This window comes from Pteropus medius, unplaced genomic scaffold (genome assembly GCF_902729225.1).
Source record: "Pteropus medius unplaced genomic scaffold, Ma_sr-lr_union100, whole genome shotgun sequence".
Taxonomy (NCBI): Eukaryota; Metazoa; Chordata; class Mammalia; order Chiroptera; family Pteropodidae; genus Pteropus; species Pteropus medius.
The window spans coordinates 14,171,174-14,184,209 of record NW_024340701.1 but is presented as its reverse complement, the minus strand read 5'-3'; the positions used below and the strand labels follow the sequence as shown (position 1 = coordinate 14,184,209).

The window sequence follows — 13,036 nt, the reverse complement described above, 5'->3', positions numbered from 1 at the left end:
TAAAAACAGATGATAGGCCAAATTTGACCCAGAGGTCATAGTTTGCCAACCACATTCATCACATATTTTAGTAAAAATCTAGTGCTTTAGAATAATATCTGCTTGCTAGATTTTATATGAGTTAATATTTATGAAAAAATTTGTAAAAGACAGATACCATAAGGTGTCAGGCCTACTAAATTCATGCAGGGTTATGCTTCGCCATTGGGGAGCACGGTGTTTTAAATGTTTTTTGTTTTGTTTTTTTCCTTAACTGACTTATATTGCATAAGAGCAAAATGGAAATACTTATTACTCATTTTGAAGTTCTATTTTCAACCACCAGTTATCATAACTCAAGCCAGGAATTCAAAGAGAGAAAGTGAATACCAATTTCTCTAAGCACTGAAAATTAACAGTCTTCAAATAGCTTACATCAACATATGCAAGGCTAACAATTTGGCTCAATATGATTTTTAAGAAATATTACTCATGAACTAAACAGAATCTTTTGGGGAGATTAGAGAATAATTTGTAGGCTTCAGAGTCAAACAGCATTTACCAAGGGCCTTTTTGGTTCTAATACTTTTATATTCAATAAGCAGTAGGCAATTCCAGTGACAGAGATGAAGAAAATGGTATAGGAAGTAAAGTGACCTGCCCTCTAGAGAAGCAGAGGAGGGGCGCAAAGCCATGCTTCCTGACTCTTAGTCCAGTGCTCTTTTCACGATCCCGTCCTTTTCTAAGATTTGATGAGTCAATTCGATATTGCTCAGAGAAAGAATCATACCATAGCCTGTGGAGTCTGTATCTGTTGAATTGTATGGTGGAGCTGATGCTAAAGGTATCTCTTGTGAATTGAAGGGGACTTTCGTCGAACATTTTTGTTGTTTCACCTGGCTGGCAGCCTACAAAAGGAAAGAAAATTTGATGAATGTCAGGAGAAGACTTTAAAATTCCTGTATTATTACCAAAACAAGGGTGCACTGCAATAATGTCTTTTAAGAATTTAGAGTGGGAGGGTGACAAGAGAGAGTTAAAATAATTTTTGTCCCGTTCCCCACGCTTCTCTATTGAAATTTACATCTAAAATGTTTTGGTGAAGAATGACTCAAGGAAGAGAAGAAGGATAAAAAGCTGAAGATACTCTACCATCGTGGTCTGTATATGAAGCTGGGGCTGGGAAGCAAAACAAAAATTTTTACAATTTCTACTTGTTCTGATGAAATCAATGTGAAGACCGTAAATCTGTGCTATGTTCACTGAAAAAAGAATCTATGCTGCAGATGTTCTAAGCATACAACACTATCCGTCTTTTCTGGACACATGCACAATAGTCAGTGATGCATTAGGTTGGTTAAATGAGCAACATGAGAGGCAGGAAGGGACAATAAACATCCACTGAAGGCCTACTAAATGCTAGGTACACCAATTACATTTAATTCACCTAAAAGAACTCTACCTTATTCACCAATGGGTCACAGTGCTTGGAACATAGCAGGGCCTCCATAATGTTTGACAAATGAATGAATGAGTGAGCAAATAAATGCATACAGAAGAGCAAAACTGAAGACATGGAAACTCAGAATAGGAAATGAATTTGTAATTCAATGAAGGTAGAGACCTTTGCTATGCGAGTTTTAGAAAATTAACTTGTAATTCTGGATATTTGTTGATGATACCGCTAATGAATATTACTATTAAAACACTAAGAAAGAAACAAAAGGACCCCATGCTTGCTTAACAGGCAGTTAACAAATATAGGTAGTGACCTGACCTGCCTTCTGGATCTGGAGTTAGCCAGGGAACCCATCCCCAGATGGAAGATTCTGGTAGAGGCAGTGAAGCACCAGGCTGTCCCTGGAGTCTAGAAATAGGATCAAGGTAACTAACTGCTCCAGAACAATAATATCCCAAGATTCTGTCAGTGGAAGGTTGTGACTCAATACAAGGCATTGTGCAGTATGTAATAACTAAAACAATAACACCCACTGTATCTCTGTATTGTGCTTTCCAGTTTTCAAAAACACTTACATCCATGAATTCATTTAACCATGAGAACAATCTTGAGAGTTAGATTATACTACTCTCTTTCCCAGATGAAGAAACCAAGACACAAATGTCAGGCGACATATCTGAAATCATACAGCTAATTAGAAGAGGTAGGACTAAAAGCTGATAGCTGAAGAATGCTACAAGTTTAAAGTGTTTATCAAACAACTGCTGGGCAATAATTGAGGAGATGTTCACTTTTTTCCTGTAATTTTTCTATCACCATCATTTAATAATGACTGTATACTTATAAAAAGACTCATTGAAATACATATTTTTGCTAATTTTAAAGAGAGAGAAGTGGAAGAATGACAAATAAGGGGTTACTACCAGAATATTGAACAACGGACCCACCTAGATTTCTGATTACTCTAAGGACCACTTTTCCCGGCCTCCTTGACGCTAGATGTGTAAATAAGTCCTGGTCAATGCGGTGTAAACAGACAAGAACTGTATAATTCATGATCACCCTCTTAAGGAGAAGGATCTTATCTTCTCCTTCTATGTCACTGGAAAATGGGTGAGATAGTAATAACTGGAGCGACCATCTTACACCAAAAAATGGACATCATGTTTTGAAGATGACAGAGTCATCAAAATAAGAATAGATAAGAGGCGCTTGGGTTCACGACACACTGGGGCCAGCATATCACCCTCACACTGATCACATGCAGCCTGTTCTGTAAAGAGAAACTTCTTGCAGTGACCGAGCCTAATCTTAACTCCTACAGTACTCATGTCCAACTTCCATTTTGTATCATCTCAAGAAAGAACATTATAACAAAGGTGAATGCAAGCTACAGAGTTCTTTTATGAAAAAATCCTGTGAATTTTAAAACAGGAAAGCACAAGAGATAGCAATCACTACAGTTTGACCTTTATAATAGCAGGAAATGTTTGTTCCTCATCTTTATATCCCAGTTCCACGTAGCATCCCATTTCGTTGCGCATAACAGTTTTCCAGTAGATACTGGTAGAATTGAACTCAATTAAAATATAAGGAAACAGTCCACAGAAACCAAAGAAAACATTGAAACAAGTATATTTAGAGGTAGACCTTCTTGTCGTTGGGAGGTGTGAGGGATGAACTTTGTGCTCCTGTAACTCACCCACTGACACAAAACCAACCTACTAAGTATGAAAGATAAGAATGATTGGATTTGCTGTTAAATGTTACTGTATTCGAACACGAGAGTTGGAATGGACTTTATAAGTCATCTAACCTAACTAAACCAGGGGTTCTCAACACTATCTTCATAATAGGAACTACTAGGGAGCTTTTAAAATTTATGGATGCTGCAACCTCCATCCTAGACCAGACAAGCTGGCACCTAGGTATGTGGAGCCCAGGGAAACTTTTTCCTTTTTTTTGAAGTTGAGACTTATTCTTTAAACGATGGATTCTTAATCCAGAATAAATGGTTTCTAAGAGAGCCACAGAGGGAATTCTGGGAACTATAAAACCTCTATGGCTGTATGAATATCCTTATCAGTGTTTTTCTGGGAAAAGGATCTATAATTCATCAGGTCTTCATGATAGGGAAAAAAATTACAACTCAGAAGAAGAAATGAACTGCTAATGCTAAGTTTGCTGGTGGCCACAGGCAAGTCACTTAATCTCCTTACACCTGAACTTCCTTATCTGTAAATTAGAGGTGATACCCCTACATCTTTCATGATTGTTATGAAGATTAAAGAGAAAAGTAAATAAATAAGCCTAAACCTGTGCCAGTAACAACTTAGGAGTTCAGTCCATAATAGTTATTTATGTTTTTATGTCCTTTGATAACATTAATAAGTGATCAGACAGCTTCTGATTGAAAACCTTCAGGGATGGAAAATTCCATTTCTACAAGGAAGCTCATTCCATCTTGATACAACTCAAATGTTTGGGAAGGTCTTCATAATGAGCTGACACGGCCCCCTTGTAGGGCTTGCCCAGTGATCTCTGAGCCATTTCTCTTCAGCAGCCACAGGAAAGGTATATAATCACTTTCCCAAAGGATAATGCTTGAAGTGCCATTTTTTGGCAGGGAAAAGAAAAGCCAAATGATGTTTAGGATTTGCTCCAGCTCTAAAATTCTATAGTTATAAAATTTTAGGGATATTTGATATGTACTTTAAGATAGGTGGCAGTATATAAAGTCTTAACAAAACAATAGTATTTGCAAATACATTACATAAAAAAAGGTGGTTTTAAACTTTAAAAAATAATTGCTTACAGGTTTTCAGTTGAACTAAATTTGGTTATTTTTAAATACTTATTTGCTTTTATTTAGGTTTTTCGCATATAATTTTGGAGACTTTTCAAAGGCATTTTCTTTGGCAATGTTTGAAATATATATTTTCTGTAAGCTCTAGTAATTGATAGTTCCTTAAACATAAAAATAGTTAATACAGTTATAATGTAAATTTTAGCAGGACGAAAGTATAAACTAGCACATAGAAACGAGAATCAGGACTTAAAAAAACACGAAAAAACTCATAGCAACAGGAGAACAAAAACTTGACAGACAGACAGAAGTTTATAGTTTTTTAAGAGACGTGAAACTCAAAATAGGGAAATGCTCAAATTTATACAAGTATGAGTTCTCCCATTAAAATTTTTTACTTATGACTTTATGTAAAGCATGGTGCTCTCAAAATTTAAGTGTAAGAGTATTTTCAGAGAGGCTTAATTTTAAAACACCTCATTAGGGTGTTGGTACAAGGAGATGTACAGAGTATATTTCCACACACTTGCACAGAATCGGTGATACAGTTGTGGGTTGACTTCAGGTTGCAAGACATACTATAACCTCCTGTTAAGTAATCAAGGATCTGATTTCATTGCGATCACCTCCTTTTCTTCTGGAACCTATTTGTAATGCACACCATCCCAGTAAAGCAAAACCTAAAGTGCAAGTTACTTACATTGTCCGTTGGGCACTCCAGCACCTTCTGCTGATCTGCTACCACACCTTGACCAATCACCTGGGAGATGTCTTCCTGAAATGTGAAAGGTACAACCAGTCAGCGGCATTGTAGGGCTCAAGTACACTCTCTAACTTTAGCAATCAAGTGTGATTTAACGGGGCTTTGGTCTCCTACAACAATGGCCAACACCCCAGGCATAAAAGTTCCATTCATTCCTCTGGACTAACTCTCAGATATGAACACAAACTTGTCATTTCCAGATGCTTTTCTGGTCCTTTAAGTTCTGTTAGGCTTTAAGCTTATCAGATATCCTTTGATAGTCATATCGACCAGAGTCTTTTCTTCTTCTGTCACACCAGTAATTCTTATGTTTGTATTTATTCTCAATATTAAATTATTTCAGGGTTCAAATCTTGATATTAGAATTTTCCCCACTGAAGATAGTCAATTAGAGGTAGAAAGTATACTCAACTAAAGACACTGGGAGATATAAAGACAAGTTAGTCCTGAATCTCGTGGAGAAGTACAGAGTCCAGACTTAGGAAAGAGGCAAACTACTAAACATATGGGAAACCTCTGCATAGCTAAAAGGAAGTTAATAGAACTAAACAATGGCAATGATAAACTGACTAGAATGATCATGTCCGCCTCCTACCACATCCCAACCCTTTTTACAGGCAAATTTACAGGAGAAATTATCATCCGAGGTTTACTATGATACATGAACCGCTGTATTTGGTTTGGACACGTGGAGAGAAACTGATGTGGGTAGAAGAAAGGATGAGTTTACTCTAGCCCTTGGTAAATGTCTGTGAGAGACACTCAGGTAGCAGGTCTAGTGCACAGATGGCAGGTAGGTAAGCTATTTGGGGATGAGAAGCATAATTTGTATAGTAGAGTGTTAGGAATTGGTGACTCTAGTTCCATGACTTGAGAGTTCTGCAACTCTGAGCAGGTTATCTGACATCTCCAAGACTGAGTTTCCTTACCTATACAATTAGAAAAAATGAGTAGTTACACTATAGGAATGCTGAAAGGATTAAATGGAGCAATATACGAAAAGAACTTATCACGGTATTTGGCAAATAACAAATATTTAATAAAGATGCTAATGATGAGAGTAACTGGAATCAACTTATGATAAGTGCATGTTCCTAACTCTAAGGGCAAGTGAAAACAATTACCGGGACAGGACACTTTCTCTTTTGGGGAATGCTGGCATACTGACACCCCCATCCCACCCCTACCCTGGTTTCTCCTTTTTTGGATGTAATGGCATAACCCTTTTCTTCAATAGGCTCCCATAAGATTTGTAACAATATAGCAGGTAACGATCAGGTTATGCCCAGCCGTTCATTATTACTAGATTATATTACAATCTCATCCTGTCTCATCAATTCCCTATTGGTTTAAAATCCTACCACATAATATCCTGAGACCACAACCTAGGACCCCTGGATGACTGTAACTATCCTTAGCTGCTGACTTGTAACTTATTTTTTAGGACCAGAACCATCTCTCAGTTAGATTCCCTCTTTTTTCCCCTAAATGGGAGAAAGATCCTAGAACTCTTCTCTACCACCCCTGGCTTTTTTTTTTTTTCTCTTAACTTTGCTCCTGAACAAATAATATGACCTAAAATGAATTTTAAAATTACCTCATCCCCTAATTCTTTTCTGAGCCCCTCCACAGCATGACCAATTTATTTGATCACTATTTTTTAAATATTATTTTGTGTTTTATAATTTCTATGTGTCTGTCTCTCATATACTAATATGGCTGACTTTTATTCTATTTGTTTCTCTTATTTGTTTCTTCAACATACAGTAGAATAGAATATAAGCTTGATAAAGTGTTAGTGCTATATAGATCAAAGTTCAGGAACTTAAATCTTAAATGCACCTGGGTGGATTTCAGAGCCAGTCATGAAAAGAAGGACACATGGTGAAGGTAATCCTGTGGTTTCCTCTTTAAAAGACCAAAGTTGAAAAGGGAAGATATGAGGTCAATAAATGGTGCTCATGGGAATTTATAGAATAAAAGTTCTAAACTGCCTTATAAATTGAAACCATTGGTGTTATTCCTTCCAGGGTGGATCGAATGACCTTGGAAGAGTAAAAGTTCCTTTATTTGAAAATGATACTACAGGTCTGCAATTCTACCTTTGTTTATACCCAGATTAACCAGCAGTGTGACAAAGGAGCTGACTTCTCCAGCTAAAGACTTAAAAACCCAATTTGCAACTAACATAAATGTACTACCAGTTTGGTTGAATTTGTCCTCATCACTTGCACCTGTAAGTAAAAGAAAAGGACTCTGGAATAGTAGCCAGAAAAATCTGGGTTTGAACTGGTTCCACTACTTACTGGCAGTAGTAGTGCTTAGAAACCTTCATTTTTGCAACAGTAAGAATGTAAAATCAGCTACCTGAACAAAGGCTGGAAGCAAAATTAAATTCAACACATGCTTATTGAGCATCTACTCCGTGACATCAGCGAAAAGGACTAACAGAGCCTTGAACTTATGACATTTACATATCTGATGAGAGAAAAAAATATGGCAACTCTGAATTACAGCTAAATGGTATATGTATGAAGGGGCCTGGCAGAGGGCAGGTGCCTGAGAAGTGTTAGTTTCCTTCCCTTTCTCTTGTCCTCAAAAATGTGAAAGGATGACATGAGGAAATCAGAGCTCTCAAAAGCACCTGGTCCAGCACACTCTTTTATTTCTTATACTGATTACCCTTAAACCTCTAGGACAAGGGACAGGGCTGGTACATGACCATTGCTAATAATAATGACAGCTAAAACTTGCTGAGCACTGACTGTACCAGCTGCTAAGCTGGGTATGTTACACATTTTAGATGTGGGTGTACGTAACAGACCTGACTGTTAGGTACTATTACCATCCTAATTTTAGAGTTGATATAATTGAGTCACAGAGAAGCTAAGGTATTTGCTAAGCCAGAATTTAACCCAGACACATCTTGCTCCAGAGCCTCCTGCGGCCCTTAACCAAGGAGTAGCCCCCAAGGGAAAGAGAAAGTGTTATTTACCTCCTCCCAAACACACACAAGATTCTTAGGACTCAGCCTCAACACAGTAATTCCACCTTAGCTTCACCGTTAGGTGAGAGCAAGTCATGAACAAGCAGTCATGGCTTCATCTGAGCCTGTGCAGGAAAAAAAAGTGACTTGGCTGAGTCACCTTCCTTTGTGTTTAAACATAAGTTTAAAACTTGCTAATCTCCCAACTACTACACCAGGGAGCTCTTAGTGCCTTCAAAGCTGAGGTCTTGGAACATTCTAAGGCATTAACTTTGCACAGGGGACCCCCAAATAAGAAGACTGAGGAAGCAGTGCGGAAAGATCATCCCATTTCACGACACGAACTGATCTGTGTGCATTATGGTATAATCCTCAGTGTAGTACTGTGAGCTCCTGAAAGAAGGTGTGCCAGCCAGGCAAATTACTCTGATCAAGAGAAACAGCTTCTGGTGGGTGAACTCTGGGAAATGTGACATAATCAATAATAATGAGAACAGAGCAATGTCCAGCTTATAATCACCAAAGCTGACTGACTTCTGTCCCCATACCGGGTAATCAAAATGCCCGCAGTAATTGAGTGGACAGCAGAACCACACAAAAACATCCTGTGGATTTTCCAAAGTGGACTCAAGGGAAGCAAGCCAGCCCCTATCTGGCAGAGAAGCTTAGGAGCTTTTGGCAGCCATGCTCCCACCATGCTGAGGGAGCAAGCCTGCAGCTAAAAAAAAAAAAAAAAAAAAAATCAAAGATACATGCAGAGACATCCCTCTAGCAGCACTAGATATCTGGTTCCAACGTGTCCCTGAGCGTCTTGAGCCTTCCAACTCTGCCCTTCCTGCAGTTATATATATAGAATCTGTAGCCTATCTGTAAATTTCCCCTTTTGGCCATAAGGTCAGGTTGAGGTTTTACTACTTGCAACCAAGAGACTCCTGATTAAAATGAAGTAGATCACAGAAACCATGTATTAGGATAACAAACTCACTGAGGTCAGGCCTAAGGTAGCTAAATGGAGATGAATGAAGTAAACCGAGTTTAAGACAAACAAGAGAGAGTGCTTAGTCTAAAAGTATTCGAATTCAACAATTTAAAAAACATGCCTATCAGACAGACAACAAACAAATTGTCTACTGTTGATTTTGGTCCTTGGACTTCTACTCTGTAGCCTTTGAATACACTAGAAAAAGACCTTTGTCTGGGTCAGTCCCAGTCTAATTTCTATGCATTCATCTAACCACCTGGATTAGGTGAAATCACATAAGCAAAAGCTCCTGCTGCACCTTAACTCCATCTTCAATAGTAGTCAACACCACGAAATACTCATCTAAAGTTGGATTCAAATCCTGTAGTAACACATTACTTGAGTGTCTCTGTACCTCAGTTTCCTTATCTATAAAGTAGGGATAGTAACAGGCAAATAAAATATGAATTAACACATGTAGAATGATGCCATTTGGAGCAAATGCTGTAAGAGCGTTAGCTGCCATTATTCTCAGCAGTTCTGGAAGCTCCCTCAAGGTGAGATCTATGTGTCCTACTCACTGAGATTTGACCTGTGGCTAACAAAATGCCTAGGACATAATAGGCCTTCGATACAAACTTGCTTAATTTCCGCTCCCTTTAAAAGATAAGATAATCAACAAAGGTTTTAGATTATAGGATCTTAAAGTTATGACAGCAAATAAGGCTTTCCCAGAAAAGTGAAAACTTTACAGACTCTAAGAACACTGCTTGAGCAGCACCATATTTCCAAAAAAGCTCTGGGATTCAGAAAATAAGGCATTGGATACGGGTAAGAAAGTCTCTGCGTTCTGGGCTCTGAGCTGTCATGGCATTTTCCTTCTCTGGGAAATAATTATGATTGAAAGATTGCTTTCTCAATTTAGAAAAATCTGATAAGCAATAGCTTCCTTCTAGGCAAGATGAATTTCAAGGTGAATAACAAGTCTCTAGAGTGAACCAGTCAGTTAAAGTGGCTGGGAGTGTAAGTGGCTAGTGGAGGTCAAAAGTGTGAATTTGTGTTAAAAATGTGTACCTATATTTCTGCGGTGTTTGAGTTCATGAGATTACTTTACCTGCTACAATCGCTCTCTATATCATCTTCCTTTACAATGCAGAAGGGGAAGAGAATGGAAGAAAAAGCCAAAAGCTTTTCCCTCGTGACTTTGGTGAAGGAAGTAGACTTGACTGTAAATCGTCTTTTTTATGACCAGGAAAGGGAAATTATCATGTAGGCAAACCTCAAGTGATTTTCAGAAATACAAGATATAAAGTACAATGAGCTGTGAAATATGCTACATATTTGAATGCACTTGAACTCTGCCACTGGCAATTTGCATACTGTCACAAATGGGAGGCCAATGCTGACTCAGACACATTCTCTCCTGTTCCTTACAGGAAATTCCTAGACTCTCACTATAGATGCAGTTTTCATACTGGATCTGAAACAGAAAATAAGATTTGCTCAGTGACATTTGCTCCCATAGCCAAACCACAAATCCTGCAGATCTTGATGGAGTGCAAATTGGGGGTAATAATGGATTTTAAGCACATAGGATTGGGAGCTTGTCTTAAAAATAAGCAGGATATACACCTGAGAATTCCAGCCTGGAAGACCTAACAAGAAGTCTACAATCATTAGAAATATCTTATGAACTATTTTTCTAAACTTAGATGCCAGCACTTTAAAAGCACTCAGGAATAACTTTTAGGCAGTCAAACTGGTAAATTGAATCTGTATCAGAAATTGCATGGCATGTTATTCTTTTAAAGTTAAAACTGCACAGTGAACTTCTTCCACAAATCTGTTTTTTCTCATGATGTTCTTCTTTTTTAAATTAGTGACAATAATAAGCTCCCACATATCCAGGTTTAAAATCAGTCATCTTTCAGTAATCCTTCTCCTTGCCTGCCTTCATCTCATCATTTGCCAAGTACTCCTTGAGTCTAGGAACACTGAATGAAGCAAAGTAGATTTTTCTCAGACTTTTCAATGTCATAGGCCAGAAAATTTTCAAAAGCACTCTGAGGATTAGAGTTGCCTTTTTTTTTTTTTTTGGCCAAGTAATTGAGACCAAAGAAATACCAGGTTGGAGCATATGAATTTGCTATTTTATAAGTCAATAAATAGTCAAATATCAGTGATTTCAGAGGGTTCAAACCCATTAAAGTCCTCTCTTCCCAACTACTACCATATATTATTACTGTAATGTCATATAGGAAGAGCCATTTCAACACTAAAACTTTAGATAGGGCACAGTCTTAAATGGGGATAATATTAGTATTAACCTCATATGATTGTTATGTAAATGAGCTTAGAGTGATGCTTGGCGCATAGGTATTCAATAAGTGCTATTTACTATTGTAAGCAATTGCATTTTGGGGGTTGAAAATTTTACTCTAGTTTTTCAAGTTACACCTTAATGGTTCATGCAGGACAGCTAATCCTTATACGGCTAACCCTTAATGCTTTAATCAGAATAACAACATCAGCAGCAGCAGTAACAGCTCACACTTATACAGTGATTCCAGGAAACTCTGGCATGGTTCTACATAGTAGTTTATAGCTATTAACTCCTTTAATTCTCACAACAATCTTTGTTTCTTTCTCCCATTTTACAGAAGCAAAAACTGAGGAAGAGAGATTAAGTTATTTGGCTAAGGTTACATTGCTAGTAAATAGTACCAGGATTTGAATCCAAGTAGTGTGGCTCCAATGTTTGCACTCTGAATAATTTAGTTACACTGCCTCAAAAGAGTACATTACATGAATACAGATATTTCCCAACATGATAAAAAAATAGTTTTATACTTAAAAGACTGCGGTAATTATTTAGGGACTCACAATCTTCTATGTCAAGATACCAGGGAGTCAAGGACCCTTCAGAATGAGTCCTAGTTCTTTCAATTTCTAGTTTTGTGATCTTAAGTGAAAGATTAAGTCCTCATCTTAAGTCTGGGATAAATAATTCCTGCTCTACTTTTTATACAGTTTTATTTTGGGGATAAAACTGAATAAGATCATGAACAAACAAAATATCATTTTAGAAAAAATTTAAGTTTTAAACTTTTTAAACATTTAAAACTGAATAAGATCATGAACAAACAAAATATCATTTTAGAAAAAATTTAAGTTTTAAACTTTTTAAACATTTAATTACAGGAGCCAGAAATCTGCAGCAGGAATTGACTATAAGGGCATGAGAGAACATTTTGGGGTGATGGAAATGTTCTATATCAATGCTTTGGTGGTGGTTACACAACTTCAAGCATTTGTCAAAACGCATAGAACTGTATGCTTAAAATTGGTGAATTTTATTCTATGTAAATTATACTCTTAATAAAGCTGATGAAAAATTTTTTAAAAATTAAGCTAATGAGATAATAGATGAGACTTTATTTTGTAAAATGCAAAGCTCTATGAAAAGTTTTTTTTTAAGTTCCTTTCAAAAGGCTTAAAAAAGTCTTAACAGGCTCTCACCTAGACTTCTGAAATAGATTCCAGACACTTCCCTGCCTCCAGTCTTTCACAATTGGATTCTATGCTTCACTAACCATCATCTGATCAGTTGCCTAAAAACAAGTTATTCTTCCTTTAAAAATATTTTAGAGAAATCCAATATCTACTTATGTTATTATAAATAAAGTTATTATTCCTTGACTGTGAATCTGGGGACTACTGAGATACGGTCTAATGCCAACCATAACTGAAGAGTGAAATAGCACTGGATTATGTGTAGACCCATGGCTTAGTCTTAGCTCTGAAATCAGGTAACCTTGGAGAAGTAATTCAATAGCTCTTTGGAGTATAGATTCTTATAGGTAGCACCTGTGTAAACATGTATTCATCTAGTTATAGAGACATTTATTGAACATGGAACATAAAAAGATGAATAAATTAATCTATAATTCATAGCATAAGGTCCCTCAGTTCTGCGATTGTACTGTTCAAATTCCATTGTCCATTGCTGCCCTACAAAAGCCCTACTCTCCTAACCCACACTGTTTGATTCACCTAGTAAATCTATTTATGCCAACCTCAGC

At 37.1% G+C, this 13,036-nt stretch overlaps 1 protein-coding gene across 6 annotated transcripts in view; it reads right to left on the bottom strand.

The window, feature by feature from the left end:
- PATJ (PATJ crumbs cell polarity complex component) overlaps window positions 1-13,036 on the bottom strand; it is a 287,089-nt gene that overhangs the window by 60,099 nt on the left and 213,954 nt on the right. For all 6 annotated transcript variants that reach the window (XM_039887878.1, XM_039887926.1, XM_039887916.1 and 3 more), the window contains 2 exons: window positions 4,945-5,019; window positions 770-887 (listed from right to left, as the gene is read on the bottom strand). In XM_039887878.1, the coding sequence (XP_039743812.1) occupies window positions 770-887; window positions 4,945-5,019 (193 nt within the window). The remainder of the gene's footprint in view (window positions 1-769; window positions 888-4,944; window positions 5,020-13,036) is intronic.